We start from the raw sequence: 22,340 nt of genomic DNA on the forward strand, positions 1-22,340 counted from the left end.
GGACAGAAGGAGGCTGGTAGGTGGGCCTGGGCCCTTCTCCCCTTTCTAACCAGAGCAGTTTCCATTTGTCCAAATAATTCTGTTGCTGGAAATGAAACCACAAATGCCCCAGGACTACCCTGTGCAGTACTGTGGCTGGCATTTCCCTTTTTTTGCACAGCTCCTCTTTGTTTTCACTTGTAAAGCCATTTTAAATTCTTACATAGGATTTACTGTTTGATTAGTTTGACACATAAGCCCTAAAGAAATATCAGATGAACTATTTGGATTAAAGTTAGAGACAATAAAAGGAGAATACTCTACTTGCATTGCTGATACAGTTGGCCCAAGTATGTTTTCCCTGCCAGCCCAGGTTACAGGGGAGAGGGTTCTCCTCATAGGGGCCTCACAGGGTCCCCCAGTTTAAAACAGACCACTGACATATACACTTTAAAGGTAAGCAAGTCCAAATGGATCACTGGCATTCTTAAAATACTTGTTTTATTTGGGGAAAAGTTTTCCCACAGTTTGTTTTAAATAGGCAGCTATGTGGTCACTTTTTATTTTTTGAGTTTAATAAATCTTTTATACTTGGCTGAGAGACTGGGGTTCAGGCAGAGAGCAACTTAAAATGTTAGGAGCTTTTTCCTTTGAGAATCTATCAGAAATGAAGAAAAAGCATTCCAGAAATTCTAATCAATGAGGAAAATAGGCTTGCAGCCATCCTCAGCATTTCAGCGGTACATGAGTTCCAGAGAAAGAGGGATTCCTGTGTGCACAGAGACCTGCTGTCTCCCGACCTCTTCAGGATCACTTTGGAAGAAAGCCCCCTAGCTTCTGCCTCCAGGCACCTTTCCTTGTAAGATGTTTTCTCAGTACCATCTCCAGCTCTTTCAGCCTTGTGGCGAGTGCCCATGTCTGTTCAGAGCACCTGGGCTTGCTGTCAGCCCTGCCAACTTCCCATCACTCGGACCTGGAACCATCAGGTGTTTGGAGTGGAAGCATGGTTCTAGATAGTTCTGAGGAAGTGCCTTCCTCTGACCTTCTCAAGGAAATTTGTGGCCTGGCTGCATGGTGTTTTCTGTGATCAGCCCCCTCCTCTTTGTTCATAAGCCCTCAGACTGGCCGGTGAGCAGCATGTTGTGCATGGAACAGCTGTTGTTTTGACAAAGGACGTACTTGGCTCTCTTTTTGAATCACTAGTGAGTCAAGGGGCCATCTATTCCAGGTCTCTGGGCAGGTGGACACACAGACCATGAACACTTGTATGTGGGATGCATTATGTAGAATATAGTTCTGTGACCATATGTGTATGTGTCTTCACATTAGCAGGACTTTTAAATTAATATATATTGCAGTTTTTCCAATTAGGTAGTACATGTGCATGGTAAAAGAGTCAAGTGATATGTACTCCCCTCCTCCCCAAGCCTCCTCAGAGCCAAGCACAGTACAAGTATCTTTTGTGTCTTCCTAGAGATAGTCAAAGCCTATGCAAGCATATGTATAGATACTTTTTTTTAAACAATGCCAGCATTATTTTGCACTTTGCCTATTTTTTTGCTTAAATGTATCTTCAAGATCATTCCATACTGCAGTATTTTTTTTTAAACCATTGCAGAATAATCCTTGACTGCATGTATCAATATGCTATTGTTGGACATTTAGGTTGTTTTTTTTCTTGTGAGGTTTACTGTCTTTCAGATGTGGGGACTCTCCATGATCCTTTTTACATGTGACCAATGACTCAGGGGCTGAGGGATCTGTATTTTAGGTCCCCACCATCACCTCCCCTAAACACATTCAGTTCCCTTGTTAATGTGTCATTATGTTTGACACTTTGAGAATAGGCTGGGTAGATAATAAAACAGTATTTGGCTTATGTTTAATAGTCATGTCCTCCCTGTTGTTCCCACAGCCTTAGAAAGTATTGGTGTCCTTTCGAAGGGTCAGTGTGTTTTTCAAGGGACTTAGTCACAGACTGTGAGTCTTAAATCGGACCAGCCAAACCCAGGCCAGTGGAAGCTCAGCCTCTCCTCCTTGCCGTGCCAATCATCTGTTTCCGTGGTGGTGGGTGGCGACGCAGTATTATATTTGGAGACTCCCGTTGGTTTTTCATGTGGACCTACGTATGTCTGCTCACGTGGGGAAGGGAGCATGGCAGGCCCCTGGAGGGTCCCTGACTGCTGGCAAAAAATCTCCTCGGGTGTACTGGCCCTGTAGTCCTGAGATAAAGGTGGGTTTGCTGCCTTCCCTCAAGCAGCCTGTTCTAGGCTCTGCCCTCCCAGTGGGGCTTTCTGCCTGCTGTGCCCCCAGAGCAACTCGGCTCAGGGCCCAGACAGACTTCAGAGCAAGGGCAGCACATGGGAGCCTAGCGGAGCAGAGGGCCCCCCAGGCCAAGCTTTTGACATCTCTAGGAGCACTCAACCCCGTCCCAAGCTCCCTCTAGATGAGAAGGAAAGGGTTGGGGCTGGGAACCTCTAGGTCCGTGGGCCCCCAGCGCTCAGCCCCTCGCGGCTGATTGATGGCACCCCTCTCCCAGGAAGCAGGGACCTAATTGAAAGCAGTCAGAGCTCTTTGTTTTTCTCTAAGTTTTCGGCATCTGTGGGTGATTGGAACACAACATCAACTTTACTTTTTCTGTCGTTTTTCAGTATTGGCGTTTTCCTCCTTGAAGCCTCCTTTTATAACTTCTGCTGCTGCTTAAATATAGTGTCTAGTCCTCCTCCTTACCAGATTGTTTATATTTTTGAAAAGCCTTCTGCTTATCTGTGATGGCTCCCTCTCCTCTATCTTTCCCCACGTTACCACATTGGTTTCGGTTGCTCTTTTTTCCTGCCTTCACTTGACTGGGATGGGTTTCAAATGTGGTCTATCAAAATGTGCAGTGTTTCCCTCTTTTCTGCAGTAGCTTTGACATCTGTTCTTGAATTCTAGCCCACGTTATTCTTTTGGACTTGTTTGCCCAAGATGTGCTGTAATGCCAGCAACACTAACAGGAGAGTGCCATGTGGTGGCACCCCTCCCCCTACTTCTGAAACTGTCTACGATGTCCAAGGTGACAGCACCCTGGAGGTCTGTTTCCGTGCTCTGTCATCTCATCTGGCAGTGGCTCACTGCACTGGTACAAACAAAGTGCTCACCAGGGGGGCTTACAGACTGCTTCAGGCATTTGCCACCAAACAGGAAGGCAGGTGGAACCTGGGGAGGTGGGTGGAAGTGGTGGAGAAAGACTCTCACGTGCTTCCTGGAGGTCTGTGGATGGATCCTCATCTTTGATTTCCTGACCTTTCAGCCTCCAGCTGGGTCCTTACTCTGCTGGGCCTTGGGGTGGGCTAGATCACTGGCAAGCCCCTCAGAGCAAACCCCTTTGATTCTAAGAAAAACATTGCCTTCAGTAACTGCAGCCACTCGGCAATAAAACATTTTGGTGGCTACGAGAATGTGTCCTCGCGTTCTTGCTGTTGCCCTGGGACACCACTGTGGGCCCCGTCTGCCACAGGCTTGTTTGAGACGCGTCCTCTTGGCAGATCCTCCCAGAATATCCAAGGCCAGGGCACAGGTCCTCGGCGCTTTGAGTATCATTTTGTTTTGTGCATCAGAGGTCTTCTTACAGGGGACCCACTCCTGGTGGTTCTCAGAGCTTCAGTGCAAGTGAAAGAGTTTGAGGATAGCTGTTTCCTGGGGCCTCATTTCTGGTGTTGACAAGGTATTGAAAATGATTGTTCTCAGAATTTGCCTCAGGACGGTCCCTCTTAGAAACAAGTAACAGATTAGTTTTAATGGCCCTGGACATCATGCCTGACATGGTGCATATATTAAACTCACAATAAATATTGTTGAGCAAAAGCATGTCAGGTATTACTACACGAGATTCTAGGCCAACAGCCAAGCAGAATGCCCCATCGAGGAGCATGGAGTCAAAGAACTGGGCAGAGACCTGGTGAGAAGAGACAAGTGTTAAGAACAGACTCAAGCAACTCCGGGGAGGCATGGCATTGGGCATTGAGTGGACTCCCGTTTTAGCAAAGAAAAATGTCTGTGTGTGTCCTGCCTCAGAAAGAGTGTTTTGTGAGGTGTGTGTTGACACACAGCATGTCATGCTGAGTAAGTTTGGTTTTCTGGAACCAGCGCAGAGATGGGTGATAGCTGTACAAGTGTGCCCATGTCCCTTTCTGCAGGCCCCCAGCCCCTCCTCCCCCAGCCACAGGGGCTTCCCTCAGTATTCTGGTCAAATGCAAATACAGTCTTCTCTGGTGCAAAATGCAATTACAGTCTTGTCTTTGCTTTTTGTTTCCCTGCACAGAGGGAACTCGATGCCACGGCAACAGTATTGGCGAACCGGCAAGATGAAAGTGAGCAGTCTCGAAAGCGGCTTATTGAGCAGAGCCGAGAGTTCAAGAAGAACACTCCAGAGGTGAGGCGGTGTCACCGTCGAGGTCTCTCTGAAGGGGTCCTACTGTCCTAGTACATATTCAGAAGACGTGTTGTAAGCATTGCATTTCTATCAGGCAGACAATCTGCTGCTTTCTTGCACTTGTCCTCAGCCCATTCCAGCAGACTGTGTGCCTCCGTGTGGCAGGGAACTCGGGTGGTGACAGGTTCTCTGCACAGATGGAGAGTGAACTAATTCCAAATGCAGATAAGGAACAAGCTGGGCATTAGCCAGGTGTGCAGCTAGGCCGGACCCTGGGCCCTGCAGGTTCTGCCCCGTGCTCAGTGCCCGTGGCCATTGGCATGACACCCCACCGTCCCCCCACCAGGTACTTGAAGGAGCACTGAGTACAAGGGGCTCAGAGGGCTGCTCCCTCATGTGGGGCAGGCGGGGCACCTCTCGAGACTGCGTGCATCTGAGGATGCAACGTGCCCGTACTTCTTGTGGAACAGACATTCAGTCTGGTAGGCCTTTCAAACGCCTCTGTGTTTCCTGAAATATTCTTTAAAGGGCACTGGAAATGTGCTCTTCTTGAGTCCTGTTTTTTTTTTTTTTCTTGTAAGTACATGTTCGGAGGACAGTGTTTAGAGTGGCTAGGGTGGCATTGTCCTGGTCTGTTCGCTCAGTCCCTATCAAAGGTTCTGTAAGAAATACAAGGAAAGGAAAGTTGTAGGCCCAGGTGTGCAGACACGGGACTTGCTCTCTGGCAGCTCCTGCCCATTTGGCCCTTGATGGTCCCTGTGCTGTGCATGGGCTGTTGCCCTGCCTCCTGCACTGTCCTCCGGTAGGAGTGGGTGGCAGATGCCCAGGTTCTTCCAGAGAGGACAGAGGAGCAGGCCTAGGAGAAAAGCTGCTGTTTGGGAGGGGCACCTTGACTTTACCTTATTCTGGGAAAATGCTGTGTAAATTGAATTGTAGAAGTGGACTGTTTTAAGTGTTTCATTGGAGCTTGCTATTTTAGGGAATGCTATCATGAATCATTTTGGGAATCAAAAAATTAACCCTCTATTTTCAGATAAGTATTGGGAGAGAAGCCCAGGTAACTTAGTGGGAAGAAAGAGGGTAGGTACTAGGAGACCCACCTAAAGGTTTTAGACTTCAGACCCACTGCTTCCCTCTCCACTCCCCCCAAACCGTGGGTTCTCCTGTTCTATCAACCAAAATGTACAGATCAGAGTCATTCATGCCTGGGGTTGCCCCCTCTGTGCAGTAAGGGGGGACCACTGTTCACGATCTACCTTGTGCATGCAGGGAGGAGCTGAGCAGGTAGCCGAGTGACGGAGCTTCCTCCTGCTGTTTGCCTTCTCCCAGGCTGCTTCCCAGCAGGCTTTCCTGGAGGGTCCCACTGTGGGGCGTCCCAGGCTTATGTCCCTGACTGTGTTTCCCCGAGATGTCCCCCCTCATGTCTCTCTTGAGCCACTCTTAACACTGCTTCAGTGACTGGCTGTCGTCCCCCAGCCTGTGTCCCTGCTGCCTTCCCTTGGCGACCGTATGTCCAGAGTGTCCGTAGACAGTGAGACAGAAGCACAGGGTCATCCTTCCGAGGCAGCAGACAACAATGTGGAAATCTGACCTGTCATACTGTGAATACTATGGAGAGAATGAAGCTGAGAACCGGATTCCTGGATGGTCCTTTGGAGTCTCAGGCTTCTGTCAGCTGCTAATGGCGGGTGTCCACCCAGTAGGGGTAGCTTCCCCTCCAGTCACCTAGGGCCTGCTGGGAAGCAGCCTGGGAGAAGGCTGATAAATGTTGATTGGACTGAATTAGTCCCAGTCCCTCCACTGACACCTAACCAAGACTCATGGTGCAGGAGCTGCGGCCTGGCTCACACAGCTTGTATTGAATGCCGTGCTGCTTCCTCAAAGAAACCCAACCTTCAGCTTTGCATTTTATCTTCTAATCCCAAGAAATAGAAGAGGCTTGAAGATGAAGCCTGGTTGGCAAATGCCATTTGGGGCAGTTCTTTTCAGAGCACATTTTTAGGCATTGTTTTCTATGGAGAAGGGGACCCTGAATCCCACCTGGAGGGGAACGGGAGGATGCCTTTCCGCTTGCTTTGGGCCTCTGCCAGCTGGTTGAGGCAGGCACTGCCCAGGCTTCTTCAGCACTGCAGTAAGGAGAGTCTCGGGGCAGCACACATTTCTGGAAGTGTGGAATGATGAAGCTGCCTGCAAGGCTCTTCCCCTAGCATTTTCCCATCTCAGGTTCCACTTGAAACCTGTGTGCAGTCCTTGTGGGAATGCCAAGGTGAGACCCTGAGCACAAGACAGATGGGTTCACTTACCCCACCAACGAACCAGAGTTTTCTGTAATTTTTGAGGCCACTATGGCCAGAATGGGGGTGAGGGCGGCTAGCTTCTGGGTCTGCTGGGGTGCACACAGGGAGGGGTACACGGGGGTGCTCATGGCACACGTGGGAGGCTCTGGCAAGTGCAAGGCTTGGGATGCAGATGGGATAATCAGTTGTCTGGGTTTGCAGTCCAGAGGAGCCCCAACATCTCTCTGACGTCAGTCACTTCTGACTACACTGCTGGACGGATTATTAAACCACTGGGGAAAAAGATTAATACTGACTGTGGAGGGAGCACTTCAGGACATCAGACTTGTGAAAATGAATACTGCTTAAACTTTGATTTCAGGGATAAAAATATTGGCTTGTTGGCAAGAAGGCACTTCCTCATGCAGACACAGACCGGGGTCCTCACACAGCTGGCCACGTGAGCAGCAGGCTCAGGGCAGCCAGCATGGCAGAGCCAGGACCCCTGGTGTTGTACCACGTGCACTGAGTCCTGATGAAAATCCTCAAGTCCCTCTTTGTTCTGGGAAAGAAGAAAACGCTCTCGTAGTATCTGTTGAATGTCTAGAATGTCTGGAGTGCAGGATTAGGCACCAGAGAGAAGTTGGGGGTGAGTGAGGTTGTCTCCTGACAGGGAGTGTACATTTTCCTAGACTGGCCCTGCCCAGGGATAACTGGAAAGGCTCAAGCCCAGAGGGAAAGGTGGACTCTGACGGGAGGCCAGAGTAGTCTGACATGTGTCCACACAGAATAAGCCATTGGAGCACAAAAGGCCAGGCACCAACGTGGCCACAGCCTTGAAGATTTTTTGTTTAGAATGAATTTTTTTAAGTTTCAATGTTATGTCATTAGATTAACATCTAATGCATGCATAGTCAGTTGATATTATTGTTTATGTCTTTTTAACCCCCAAATTGTGGTTCATTTGAAGGAGATTGCAGTGACTCTGCAAGTAGGATTTTATGCATTGCTCTGATGCCAAAAAAGAGTGCCTTCCAAAGACAAACTTTTTTAAATTTTAATTTTGTGCCTAAACATCCATACCCTATTGCTTTTATAATCGATAGTTGAACATAAAGAGTGGGGGTATTTCTAGGTTCTGTCACTTTCCATATGTGTTACCTCAGGTGACTCACTAGCTGGTGTCACTAGGCAAATTACTCACCTTCCCAAAGCCTCAGTTTTGTCACCTATAACAAGGGTAATAACAGGGCCTGGCTCACAGGGTTGGTGCATGTGTGTGTTGTGTGTGTAGGGCTCCACAAAAGCCTGGCACCTACAGTCCATATGTGTTTGTTACTAGTATTAACTTGGACCGCATACCACAAAATACATCAGATGCACCAGATTTCTGCTCCTCAAAGCTAAGGAGCTTTAAAAAACACAGCGAATATAAGTAGTTTCGGTTTAAAGTGTTCCAAAAGTTGGTTTGTGATAATACTTAATCATGTTACAAATATTTTTTGAACACTTTCCGTGTGCCAGACATTTCAGCCCTGGGGATAAAATCCTATCCCTGTTCTTAAAAAGTTTCTTATCTTTCTTATCAAGCAAGTAAAACATCCTGATATGGCATGTTAAGTGTTAGGGGGGTATAACTGCAATCTTCTGAATGCAGACTTTCCCCCAGAAACACTCTTCTGCCAGTGGTGGTAAAGTTCTAAGCCACATGTGCCTCAGTCACCCTTACTGTAGGTCAGCAGGGCTGCTCTTTGAGCCTCGGTTCTCAGCCTTTGAAATATGGGTGAATGTTCAGGGCCTGCTTCCCTCAGAAATGCACACATTTGTATACAGCTTCTTCTGGACTCCCTGACAATCATCCAGGAACCCCTGGCTTAGAACACAGCTCTGAGGCACATGTGCAGCCTGGGGGGTACCCTGTCCAGTGCATATATGTCTCCTACTCACCCTCCTAGTTGAGCACAGCTAGTGGGGTTAGGATGATGGAGGGGGGAAGGGGCTGCATGAGAGGTGAGCTTCAGACCCTGACTGTGGGGCAGAGACCACAGTGCTGTGGCCTCAGGAACTGGGCCACCTCTGGCGTGAAGAGGGACTTCTCAGGCTGGTAGTAGTGGCAGGCACCTCTGTGCTGGGTGACATTTTCCTCCTGCCCGAGCCTGGTGAAGGGCAAGGCTAGGCTGGTGGCAGTATGCAGGAAGAAGCAGTAACAGCTTTTTGAAGCCTGGTAGAATTATGAGCAGTGTAGCCAGAAAGTGCTCACCTTTTGATTCTCTGTTGCTTTGATCAGAGGTCCAAGATAGGGGTCAGGATTACCTTTGATGTACCAAATGGCATCCATATTGATAAAGCCAACTGCAGATTGGAGCCCCAGGGACATGGAAGCATGTGAGCACTGCCCAGAACAGCCCAGGGTGGCTGGCTAGCTCTTTACTCCCGGAAACTGAATTATTTCCCATCGTGGATGAAGAAAGGGACAAAACTAGGGTTTCTTGATTCTAACTAGAAGTTGCTTTTTTCCTTGCTTTTCCATGCAGTTAAGTTTTAAGTTTGCTTCTTGGACCAAAGTTAGACTTGAGGATCTCATGGTTACTGCCCTGTGGAGCCACAATGAGAATCCTGGCAGACTGGCCTCTGTGTCTGTGCTCGTCACTGTGGGGCCAGTGCAGGCCTGACAGTGAGCTCACAGGGTGCTTGCAGGGGTACCTGCCCAGCTCAGTGGTCATGCAATTTAAATATAATGCTCGACTATCAGGAGAAAGGTCTTCAGCATTAGACTTGCTTCTGGAGAGAGCACAGGGATGTTCTATTTTGTTCCAAATCTGTTCAGTAAGGGAAGAACCAGCCTTTACAGGAGAAGAGAGAACCACAGACCTGAGATGCAGTGACATTATCACAAAACCGTCCTCAGGACGCATTATGTCTTGTCAGCATGTCCAGCTTTTGCTGCAGCATGTCTCGGGCATCTGTCTGTCAGACTTAGCCAGGTTAATTTACATTTCCTAGAAAAGGAGCCACATCTCCATGAGGTTTAAAACTGAGCTGCACTACATTTTGGTTGCTCTCATTGCTCATTTTTCCCCCTGATGTATTTTGCTTAAACATCTCTTGCTCTCTGGAGTATTAATCCTCATGACACCTGGTCTGCCCTGCTCACATTCTGGGGCTTTTTTCTCCCACCCAAATGCACGTAGCTTCTTTCTCAAGTCACTGTCTCTTGCCCCTGTCATCAGCGGCAGGGCCCAGCCCTGGCCCTGACCATCTTGGGCACAGCTCCCTGGGGCCAGCACCATCTCCATCCTCACCCGCTGTCCTGGCTGTGCTGGGGAAGGTGGCCCAGGGCCTGATGCCAGCCACGGCCCCTCAGCCCCACCTCCTGGGTCAACATGCCTGACTCCAGCACAGGGAATGTTCTCTTTACACCTGACAACTGCCTGTTTGCTGGCATTTGTTTCCTAAGTGGCAGAATCTTAATTTGCCCTTTCTGTCTCAGGCCAGAGTGTTTTTCTGATTTTTACATTCTTGGGAAACTGTTTTAAACAGTCAGGAGTCATCGGGAGATACGACTGGGAAAGACACCTTGCACCATCAGTGAAATGGGCTAGATTGGTGGCTTCCTCCCCAAGGCTGGCAAGTGGGGCCATGAGCAGGTGTCTTTAGGAAAGCCATGGTCATGTTCTTATTGATCAAGAAGGGCTCTTTCTGAGTAAGATGTGACATACTGTGACACAATACCTCCTTCACAGTAAGTCATCCACTTCCCTGTCACTGAGGTGAGGGAGATGATAGGTTGGGAAGATGCTGCAAACTTCATGCTCCTTCTTCACCCTGTGTGAGAAATGGAGTCAGCAGGCTGGGGGAGGCCGGGGGGTAATACATAGCTGTGGCCCAGGCCCAAATACATTTAGTCACTGCCTCTACAGCCTTTATATAGACACTGCAGGGAGTGACTCAGCCTGGGAAAAGAGAGTCACTTAAAAATAAAGTTGCACCTCAAGTGGACACGTCCTGCATGGGCGCCTTGAGACAATGTGACTGGGCCTGGTTAGAAGCTTGAGGGTAGCTTGGCCCTGTAGGGCCCTGCGGGGCTCACAGGCCTGTCAGGTAGCAAACGTGAGGATACTCATTCCAGCTGCATCAGGGAATTGGCTGAGGAGTAAATGAGCTCACACATGACTCCCTGTACTTTTTAAACTGCAAAACAGAGTTCAGATGTTATTAGCGACAACCAGATATGTTTGTATGTTGACCAAATTCTCAACTCTTCCCTTGTTTTCAGCAACTTGACAGACTATGGAGATCTGTATGGCTCTTCAGGGTACCACTTAGCTTTCATTTTTACTTCCGTCCTCATAAAACTCTAAATCAGTGCACATGAAAGACTAGGATCACAGCATGATTTTCCTTGTATCTCGTTGGATGTGTAAGTGGATTAATTGCAAACCCACAGCACTGACTTGACAAATTGTGATTTTTAAAGATGAGGGAAGACCAGACGTGACTCTGGGGACACAGGCCTTCCAGGAAAGGCAGTCATGGGAGAGGAGGCCTGCAAGCCTGGGAGACCAGGGGTGCAGGGTGGACACTAGCTAGGAATCCAGACCCTCTGCCACCAACAGACTGCTCATGTTGGGGCCCAGGAACCTAGCTGCAGTGCCTCTGCCAAATCTGTAGCTGTGGTACAGTTACTTTCTGCCCCTTCTGAAGTGAAAGGTGCCTGTGGGCAGGAGCTGTGCCTCTGTTTTTATTTAGCTGGGCACTCTGAATCCTGTGACACTTGTTGATGACTGTAGTATGAAAAGTCCTGTTGTATTTATAACATTCATGTAGGAATCTTTTCTTTATAAAGCAGAATTTTAAAATATATTAATTCAAATCACTCTGCAGGGTGCATTTCTCAAACAGGCAGATAATAAAATTTTATTTCATTTTTATATAGGAACTAAAAACAAAACAAAAAAATTCTAGAAGTGCCTCTCTTTGGTAATTCCTCAAGATGTTAAACAGAGTCACCCTGTGGCCCCACATTTGTACTCCTAAGCATATATCCAAAAGAACCGGAACCACATCCTCACAACAACTTGGGCATGAATGTTCATAGTAGCATTATTCAGAATAGCCCAAAAACAGAAGCAATGCCAGGGTCCCTCAGCAGATGAACTCATAAATAGAACGTGGCACACTGTGATACAATAAAGTGCTGATACGTACTATCACATGGATGAAATTTAAAAACATTATGCTAAGTGAAAGAGGCTAGACAGAAAATGCCACATGATTCCATTTATATGAAATGCCCAGAATAGGCAAATCCATAGAGACAGAAAGTAGATTAGTGGTTACCAGGGGAATGGGAAGTGACTGCTAATACTTATGGGGCTTCTTTCTGGGATGATGAAAACGTTCTGGAATTAGTGGTGCTGGTTGCACAACTTTGTGAATGGAATGTGCTACACACTATTGAATCTCACACTTTGAAAAAGTAAACTTTATGATATGTGAATTAGATCTCAATTAAACTTTTTTTTTAATGCCTCTCTTTGTGGGGCTGTGGGAATCCCCTTCACAGGTATTTGATTCAGTCATTCTCTGAAGAAATGCCCCACATAAAAGTGTCTTGGGAATTTTCATTTTGGCAGTAGTAGCTTAGTTTTAAAAAGGCCACTCTAGTATTTGGCAAAATTAGAAAGCCCAAATAATCAACTTGGATGTTTAATCATTCTAGAATCACCTACCGTTAAGTTATAATAAGACTTTAACTAGGCAAAGTTTAAAAATTGAAAGTGAATTTTTAACTGTTACCAATTAAACTCTTTAAGCCAACTTACCAACCCTAGTATTTGCTTGTTTCTTTTGGGTCCCGAGGAGAGGAAACCTGCCTCAGAAGGACAGAGTAATGAATACAATACAAACCTAATTCAGCCCATGTCAGTAAATGACTGGTGGCCATGTTCATCTCCCATGTTCCAGAGACTCTGCAGCGTGTGCCAGGGAAGCCTGCAGAACAGAGGAATGGGCTGGGGCAGAGTGGGCGGGAGTCAAGTGCCAGCACCATTGCTTAGTCGCAATGTGACCTCAGTAACACCGGGACAGAGACTGAACCTCAGCTCAGCTCCTTCATCTGCAAAAATGTATTCTTCTTACTTCCAGGGGTCATGCTGAGGAATGTGTGAGATTCCTGAAAAGTGAATGTCCGGTGTCAGGCTGGGAGTGGACTGGTTAGTTAGCAGGTGGTGACGTGAATGTTCAGGCTGAGTGACCTTAAGCAAGGTCAGTCAGGAAACATTCTGAGGTTTGGGCCCCAAGTACATAATCAGAACTGATAACTTCCTGGCTGCTAGGCAGGAGAAAGGAGTTCAATGTACAGAGCATAGAGCAGGTGCTCAATAAACACTTTTCTAACTGTGTTTTCTTTCCCTCCTTCCTTGTACAACAGTTCTGAGCCCATACCAGGACCCAGGGACATGCTAAGGCCCTGAGGTACAGCAAGCATCAAGAGAGAAGATTCTAGCACTCATAGAGGGCAGGCAGACAGTGACACACAGGATAAGTCCAGGTGGTGATAAGAACTGGCCAGGGCACCATGGCAGTGAGTGTGGATGGGTGACAGTAGTTTTAGGGAGCTAGGACGTTTTTTTGAATCAAAGAATGGAAAGTATCCCTTTGTACCCCCACCATTCCCCACTATTGATGAATTTGGGAAGGTTGCTCAGCAGTGGGGTCCCTAAAATTTTTTTCAGCAAAAAGCCTGATCATCTTTGTTCTCATCACCTAATTACCTTCAGGCAGCAGAGCCAGACCCTGTACTGTCTAAGACCACAGAAACCTTTGGTCCCAGGAGAGTGAATTCTTAGGTAATCAAGAGCAAGTTTACCTCTCAGTTGGTGACAGAGGAAGCAGTCTGAACCGTACAGAGCCCCTGCCGGGGGCAGCCTGGTGGCGTCTGGGGAGCCCCCCACCCTGCTGGCCTTGTATGAGCCCCACAGGATGGTCTGCAGACTCGCTCCCTGAAATGTCGACTGGCTGTCACTCCCTTTCGTTCCTCAGCCCCTGTCGCTTCCTTCGTGTGTCTAGCAGTTTGTAAAGGGCTATTTTAGGTATAACATAACAGACAAATTATCTGAGAGTTTAATAACTGCCAGAAGGAAACGACTGTAATTAGATTTGTGTGATATGTAAATTTAATCAAGACCAAGCTGAGTTTTATAACCTTGCTGAGCCTCCATTTTCTCATCCTGAAAATGGGAGAGATGACAACTGTTTCAGAATTGTTATGAGTCGGACAAAATATTGTAGAATATCCAGAATAACCTTGGCAAATAGCAGAAGCTCAAGAAATGGAGCTTTGTATGTTATTAAATCTAATCTTCTGAAAGGAGAAATTGTTTTCACAAGTGGATTTTGAAGCTATAAATGAGCACTAAAATAAAAAAAAATACTCTTAAAGCAGAGTTGACCTATAAACTTGGCTAAACCATAAACTTGGCTTAACTGCAGACTTGAATAGATTCTGTACAGTTACAATGGGCTCCTTCCATATGTGTCTGACACTTTTCACCCCTTTGATTGGCTTTACTGTTCAGAGACTGAAAATACTTGCCCCTGAACTTTCTCTTGGAAGCTGGTCTTTGGGAGTAGCCCATAACTTGTCTTTCTGGTCAGTAACCTCAGTTGAAATGCGTTTAAATGAAGAATGTCATTCTCTGGAGGATGTAATAAGAACTCCAATAATAACCTGGGTGTAGAAAGGATCTCACAGCCCCTTCTCAATAAATATCCTCGTTGTGTCATTTGTTAGGTACAATGGCTAAATGTGAAAACTATAAAATGTTGGAATTGTGGTGTTCTGTTATTTATGACTATTTACTGAGTACTTACTAAGCGCCAAGTGTTATGTTAAGTGTGTTACAAACACCTCTCTGCCTCTCGTTGTCACCCTAGGACATGAGTGTCATCGGTGTCACCTTACAGAGTCTAAGCCACCTGCCTACCAGGCAGACTGCTGAGAATGAGGCCATAACCACTGAGGCCATAACCATAACTAACTGGCTCCTTTTAGCTTCTAGAAGTTAATTTTTGGTCACTTAATTGTAAGCAGTTTTTATTAGCAAAAAAAAAGGTGATTTGGAGCATAGCTTTGAAGTGGCATACTTACTTACAGGGTTTTGTTGGAGGGGAGCTCGTTTGGTGGGAGTATACCCAGAGATGGACCGTTAGGCTAAAATCTGGCATCTGCCAGAGAATGCTGGTTAACTTATGGGAATTATAAAAATGAAGCACAGAAAAGTCTCTTCCATTCTGAGATTATGTCAGCCAAGGAGACAATCAGATGGCAGGTCCCACGGACCCTGAGATTTGTTGTCGGGTTTCAGTTTCTTTGGCTGGGGTCACTATGGGCAGGGTGGGGGCATTAATCATTGAACATTGATTATCAACTGTCAGCTCTTGGTTTTGATTTGCTAGTGTGAGTTGCATAAAAAGTAAGTTTACAGGAGCTTTATGAGCCTGCCTTGCAGGGTATAATTTGTTTGTGGCCCAGTATTTTCACAGGAAGCCATCATAATAGAGTTGATAAAGCTAAAGGAGTGTTTTACTCGAAATCAGGACACTTGGGTCTGACCCTGGCTCTGCCACTGACTGGCTTTGAGATCCGAGCAAGCAGGTCACCTCTTGTCTTGCTTTGAGAAAGAAGGAGAGGAAACAATGCTGCATGTCTGAGATCCGAAGGCTCTGGAGCAGGGCCCTCCTCAGGCACACTGCTCTGCGTCCTCCCTGTGGGCGCTTTCTTCCTGCTTGGCCTCATCTTTGGGTTGTTCTATTCAGAATTCATTTTGCATGCAGCAAAGAGTCACGGTGATCCCAGTGCGTGGAAAGGGGTGTGCCGGGGCAGCTCTGGTCACCACAGGGACACTCTGTTGATTGCACTGTCCTGAACACTAATTGTATTGGATGATTGAACGCTCACAGGATGAAACTGAGGCCGAGAGGAGGAGCAAGTCTCCCAGGGTATCACAGCTAATAAGCCGGGAAGCTGAATGAGATTTTGAATCCAGTCCGGCTGGCTGCAGGACTGTGTCAGAGTAGGTCCATGGGGAGCTCTTACTGAACTCGGGTGGCCACTGCACAGGGCTCATGGCTCTGCTGTGTGTGCACCAGATCCTCAGAGCCACCTCGCCAGCACACAGACTTCCCAGTGTCTTTAGGGGAGGGAGCAGAGTCTGGATTACTTCTCAACTGCGTAGCCATGTCCCAAGGCAGCACCCAGCTGCAGGACATTCCTCCTTGGTGGTTCCCTACTTCACATTGGGAAGGTCACAGTTTTAGCTCAGAAGGTCGATTGGGGCCCCCGTGTGACCCCATACGTATTTATCCATTCACTGAGTCTGCACCTGGGACACTTTAAAGAGGGCCTGTTGCAAAGAGCATCTGCCATCAAGTATCCAGACAGTGGACAGTTGGCGACCTATGGGCTCTTCCCTGGAGACCCCATCCTTGGGGAGGGAGCCGACCTCAGCCTGACACCTCCCCCACCGCCTGCAGCATTGTGCCATGAGAACATTGCACTTGTAAGGTATGGGATACCTTTCAACCCTAAAAATGTTTTACATCAAACAGACCCTGGCATGTGTTTGTTCCAAGAACTTGTTGGAGGGAGTTGCCACTCAGGCAGAAACATCCAGAAGGTATGGCCTCCTCTGCACCTCCCGAGTCCCACTCCCTGGCCTCACACAGGATTTTTTCCTACAGTGACACAGTTCTCTTATACACAAAGCCTTGCAATCAGGTTTAATTTTCTTTTTATATGAAATATTTCTAGCATGTTGAAAGGTATAGGAAACAAACATTTCTGTGCCCTTCATGAAGATGGGTGAATGTTAACATTTTGCCCCTTTGCTTCCAATGCCTCTTTTTCAAATGAAAATAAAACTTTATATACATGTAAGACTAAAATGTCATGCCTCCTCCCTCCCTTCTTCTCTAGATGTAAACCACAAAGTACAGCTGATGTTTCATTCTCATATGCTTTTGCATTCACTGCAGTGTTTATGCATTTATAAACAATAGATACGGTTTTATATATACATGTATTTTACTACTTACACAAATGGTATTATGCAAATGTATCCTTCTGTATATGTATCCACCCTTTGCCACCCTGCCTTTTTCTCTGTTACCTTTTAGAGATTTAGCCTGTGTGTGCATATATGCATCTAGTTTATTATTTAAGCTGCAACACAGTATCCCACAGTGTGCCTGACCCACACAAGGTGCATCCGGTGCCCCAGTGAGATGGCAGGTGCTGTTTGGTTGTGGTTGATCCTCTTGTATTAAGTGTACTCATCTTGGGGTGTGGGTTCAGGAGTCTCCCAGGCTGGACACCCAGAAGTAAGGTCCCTAGTCGCAGCTTGACCAGCCCGATGAGCCAGGTAGTCCCTCGTCCCTCTCAGTAGTGACTGCTGTTGTTCTCCGCTGGCAAGCTCCCAGGACCTGTTCCAGACACATCCTTGCTGATTTTTGCTGTATTTCTTTATTTCTAGTGTGGGTGAACATCCCTTTTGGTACAATGACTGGCCTATACAGTTTCCTCTTTGGTGTCTTTAACTGCCCATATCCTTTGCCCATTTTCCTCTTGAGCTGTTTACTGCTTTCTTACTGACTTGCAGGAAATTCTGATCTGGATCCTTTGTTGTGTGTACATTGCTGACATCTCCTCCCAGGCCATGACTGGTCTTTTCACTATGTTTACAGGGTCATTTGTCACATGGAAGATTTTAATTTTAATGCAGGTGATTGTTTTCCAGTTTTCAGTGTAAAATTGAAATCTTTTATGTACATTTTTTTTGTATCTTATTTCAGAAATGTTCCCTTTGCTGAAGTCATAAAGACTGTGCTTTTTCTTTTCTCCCATGTTTTCCTTCAAGTTTTGGGGTTTGCTTTTCACCTTAGGCCTGGAATGCATTTGTGTGGATAACGCTTGGAGGCTGTAATTTTATCAGTGTCCATGGAGAGCCCCTTGGCTCAGCACCACTCCCCGTGGAGCCCACCTCCCCGGTGAAGCCCAGCAGCTTCAGCACCTCTGTCAGGTGCCACGCCCCCTCAAGGCTCTTGTCTGTCTCCTCCCCTGCACCAGCCCTGCCCTGATTTGATGATTATTACTTTATTGTTTCTGTAATTATTTTCATGTCACTACTGAGCCTTGATCCAGTGGGGAAAGGCCTGTCCTCATTGCTCTTCAAAATTCTGAAAACTGCATCCATACGACTTTCAGAATCATTTACTTGGTTTCATTTTTCTGAAATTCCATTCGGATTTTTATTGGAATTTCATTGAATGTGTAGATTAATTGGAGACCATATAGAAAGTGTTTAGAGTTTTGATGCAATTACTTAGGATCTTATTCTTAGGTAAATTCCATTCCATGTATAACTCGGGGGATCCATGAAAATGACACACTCTTCACTTACTCCAGTTCACTGTGTGGATACGAAAGAGTCAAAATTGAAGGATTGATCATTGTAGTCTGGAGCCAGGCACAAAAATAAACCTCCTGTGTTATCATAGGTGGCTGTGATTAACATCAGGGGAAAGGTCGGCTGTGGGCCTCCTAATACTGACAGTTTCCTTCAGAAGATTAAGTGGTTCTTCATTTTTGGCCCGGGTCATCAGTAGCTTAAAGCCATTACTGTCTATTGGCTGTTTGGTTTGTCTGAAATATGGGGCTGGTCTCAGCCTATTTCCCTGGGGTCAGGTGTGTTCGCATAATCAAAGTGCCAGGAACCCATCGCATGTATGCATGTGTGTCCACACACATAGATTAGCCTTCGTGGGGGAGGAGTGCACAGTGCCAGAATCAGAGATGTTCCTCTCACATTTGCATTTTTAAATGTGCATTCTCCATTAGTAGAGTGTTGTCAAGCTTATTTTTGAGATTGGCTTATTCAGCCAGTTATATGCATGTTTGAAAATGACCATTTGTGAAGCTGACAGCCATTGGCAAACCAAAGAAAAATGCAGATCCCTTTTGTGTTGATGTGTGGTCAGGGATTTTTCATCAGCCCAGTGCGGTTCCCATGACCTAGTCAGAGAAGGGTGGTAGCTTCTGTTTCCTTTAATTAAAAGTTAATGACAAGGATATTTTTTTAAATTTTGTTTATATATAAACAATGCATGAAAAGGATTTCATATCTATTTAAATGATTACTGTGCCACAGTAATGAAAGCATACTGGTTCCAGCACTGAAGATGAGCTCCCCCCCCAAAAAAGGGGGACCTGTGAATAGAGATGAAAAAAATTACAAGTAAAAAATATAATCAGGGCAGGTTGGCCTAATAAAGTAAGAAATAGAACTTGTGGTTTAACTCTTTTTGCTGCTTTAAGATAAGGGACGTATCTATATTTCTTTCTTTTCTTTAAAATCCATTTATACTTGAAACTAGATTAAATGTTTGTATTAACTTTCTTGATTGTAAGTGTGGGGAATGAGTTCCATGGTAACTAACCCTTTTTAAGTAAATGAACTGATGTTAGAACCAGAAGAGTTGAATAATTTTTTTTATTTTAGAATTCTTTTTGCATTAACACATCTGCAGTGTTGAAGAATATTTGGAAAATTGAAATAGTGCTTCTCTCCCACCATGTCTCCAGCATGTCAGTAAATCACCTTTTTTTCCTTTTAAAATGTCTGGCCTTGTAATTTATGTTTGCGTAACCCATTACTAAATTCACAGTAGGTGTTTTAGTTGGCAGGCACTATTCCAGAGATTCTGAGGATCTTTAAAAAAAAAAAAAAGAGCCTTTATTAGTATTTATGTTTAAGTGGACATTTTCCTTTTCTAAAGCAGTGAATTGGATTTTTTAAAAGATTTGGAGCCAATTATTTACCTTTTTCTTAAGCAAACAATATTAAGTCCATATTCCCACATTATTAGTTGTCATGAATTTCTTAATAGACCTTAAGGTCTTTCTTTCTTTTTTGATTAAAGCCAGTGGAAGAAAATGATTCCTATACAAGATCACACTAAGTTCTATCTAGTTTTCTGTAGGTTTCATGTTACATAGGAAATAAAATTTCTGTTTCAATGATGTTTTAATTTCCTAAATGAAGTTGACTGTTTTAGTTACAAAGCGAATATGAATATATTCATTCATTTACAACACCATTTGGTGCTTGAACAGAAATAGAAATGCTCAGGGTTAGTTCACATACTTGTGGCTTACCTTTGAGACTTTCTAATTTTTAACCAGACATTTAAAAATAATCATTATGTCTACCAGCCCCAAGTCAGGAAAACTTGTAGAGCTTTTCTTTGAAATGATGAAAAAGTCACTTTTCTTTTCATTGTAAAAATTTTTTAAAGTGAAATCCAGAAGGGCCACTTATGGTTTTCTAAAGAGGTTTGCTTTATTTGATCATTCTTCCCTTCTCTCAACTCCCATCAGCTGATCAATAATGTTCTCAATATAAAATGTGTATCTCAGCTCATTGAAATCACTGTGGCCAATCGGGGGAGGAGTTGTTTCTCCCCCAGGGAGCCTTAATATGCTTGTCAGAAAGTCTATATCCGCCTCTGTCTCTCTGTGAAATAGAAGGCAGGTTATTGTTCAAAAATAATTGGTATGTTTAAAAACTCAGATTTTAACATTTTTCAAACTGTGGTCTAAAAGTTCACTTGTGCTGTACAAGCTTTGAAATTTCTCTTTTCCTACTTACATTAGGGATGGAAAGAAATGAATTTTGTTTTTGTTTATTTTAAGGACATAGTTACTTTGACATTCTTAAAGCACTTTCTTTTCATTATCAGAGGTGTTTATTCTGGGTGGATTGCTCTGACAACCTTCTACACTTACGGAATAATTTCTCTTGGGTTCAAAAGGTGCCTCTTGTATTCTGCATTTATTTCTGGAAACTTTAGGAGGTATTACTCACTCTTCCTGGTGAGGTGCAAGGTTTTGAGAATCTGTCCAACTTTTCAAAACTCAGCTGTCAGACCAGAGCCCCTCATGACTCTTAGAAGAATGATGAAAGCAAATTAAAGAAATGGTATGGCAGCTTTTAGTAGGTGAGAAACACATTATATGGCTTTTTGTGAAGTTGTCTTCCCACACACCATCCACCTCCTGTCCTGGACTTGGTGGCCCCAACATGAGCCTTGTGGTTCTGTCCCAGAAAGCGCTTCCATCAGAGGAAGGTGCCATGCTAGAAGCTGGAAGAAAGGAAAAAGGAGGTGTTTATCGTCCCAAAGATGCCTTCCAACTTTTATTATTAACTCCTTTCCAAAGTAAACTTTTGGGTTTGTTTCAAGTCACTTCTGGCCAAAGTACAGTTGGGTTTGCCGGGTCGTCTAGGAGTAGAAGCGAAAACAGCATCCCCCTGGGCCCGAGGTGGGGTTTGGCAGGGGGCACATTGTGTACCTGGTGAAGTGGGGACATCCAAATGACAGCTGTGAGGCAGTTTGGACTTACGGATTGGGGCACAAATGGCTGAGGCTCACCTCTGTAGCCCTTTCTCAGTCTTGGGCACTGTGGTTGGCTGTGGGCTTGGCACTCTGAGAGGTACTGGGGTAACCAGAGCTCCCCCAGGGCATCCCTGGCCCAGCCAGAGCTGGGTGTGGAAATAGAGTTTTCAGTAAAGGGTAGTAAATGGCAAAATGGAGAGGGCAGTGCCCAGTGTCCACTTGGAGCAAAGAGAAGGGGCTCTTGGGAAGGTAGATGCAGGAGCCCTGAGCTGGGCCAGTGTGAAGCTGTCACCAGGAGTGAACAGCCGCTTGAGAGTGGGAGGGCAATGGAATTCTGACTGCAGAGGTAGAGAAGGACCTTTGAAAATGCTTGGCCAACAAGGGCAGGAAAAGGACAGGCCTCTAGCCATAGGACAGGGGTTAAGAGGGTGGTTTCCCCACCCTGAGGGTGGATGGGGAATGAGAATCCATGAGAGGCAGGGGCATGATTCCTGGGCAAGCACCAGGCCTCTGAAGTTGGGGGAGAGGGGATCTGATGTTCTGGCTGGACGGCCAGGGTGAGTTCAGATGGATAACAGAGTGGGAGCCATAAGTGAAGGTGGGTTCTAGGTCTTGGCATCAGCTTTCCTGGAGAAATAGGAGAAAAGTTGTCCTTGAGGGGGTGAGCAGGGGCTACATGCTAGGGAGGGTAGACGAGGTTTAACATGGTTGTAGAGATGATGGGAGAGGGTCGGAGGGTGGTCATGCCCTGCTTTGGGGGGAGGTCTCGGATATGTGCAATCTACCCGCCTACCTGCCAGGTGTGCAGGGACCCAAGGATGGCAAAGGACAGGTGAGGAAGCTGCCCAGGTGACCAGCCATGTGGTCCCCACTGTTGCTTTGCCTACTTGCCCTGGCCTGGATGTTTCTGAAATCACACAGGACCAGTTACTTATAGGTCGTGAAGTCAAGGTTCTCATCTCCCAGTTTTCATTGGTAAGAAATCAGCTTCCCTCCTTGCAGTCATGCAGGTACCATCTTGTATGTTTCCTTAACTTATCTAATCATAAAAATCTCCTGGACTTGTTAAAAATACTGTCCTTGGCCCCACCCTAGACATAGTGAGAGATAATCTCCCAGGAAGGGCCTAGGGACTTGCATTTAGGACCAACACCTGGAAATCTTATTTGGAGGCTGGCTGGGCCCCCTGGACCCTCTGTCTCCCCACTTGGGATGGT

The 22,340-nt window shown here is 45.9% G+C and overlaps 1 protein-coding gene across 14 annotated transcripts in view; it reads left to right on the forward strand.

Moving 5' to 3' along the window:
• Nucleotides 1-22,340, forward strand: part of CUX1 (cut like homeobox 1) — a 370,873-nt gene that overhangs the window by 76,382 nt on the left and 272,151 nt on the right. For all 14 annotated transcript variants that reach the window (XM_073215149.1, XM_073215150.1, XM_036998750.2 and 11 more), the window contains exon 2: nucleotides 4,283-4,393. In XM_073215149.1, coding sequence (XP_073071250.1) covers nucleotides 4,283-4,393 — 111 coding nt within the window. The remainder of the gene's footprint in view (nucleotides 1-4,282; nucleotides 4,394-22,340) is intronic.

The sequence above is a fragment of the Manis javanica genome, chromosome 10, assembly GCF_040802235.1.
Source record: "Manis javanica isolate MJ-LG chromosome 10, MJ_LKY, whole genome shotgun sequence".
In the NCBI taxonomy this organism is placed as follows: Eukaryota; Metazoa; Chordata; class Mammalia; order Pholidota; family Manidae; genus Manis; species Manis javanica.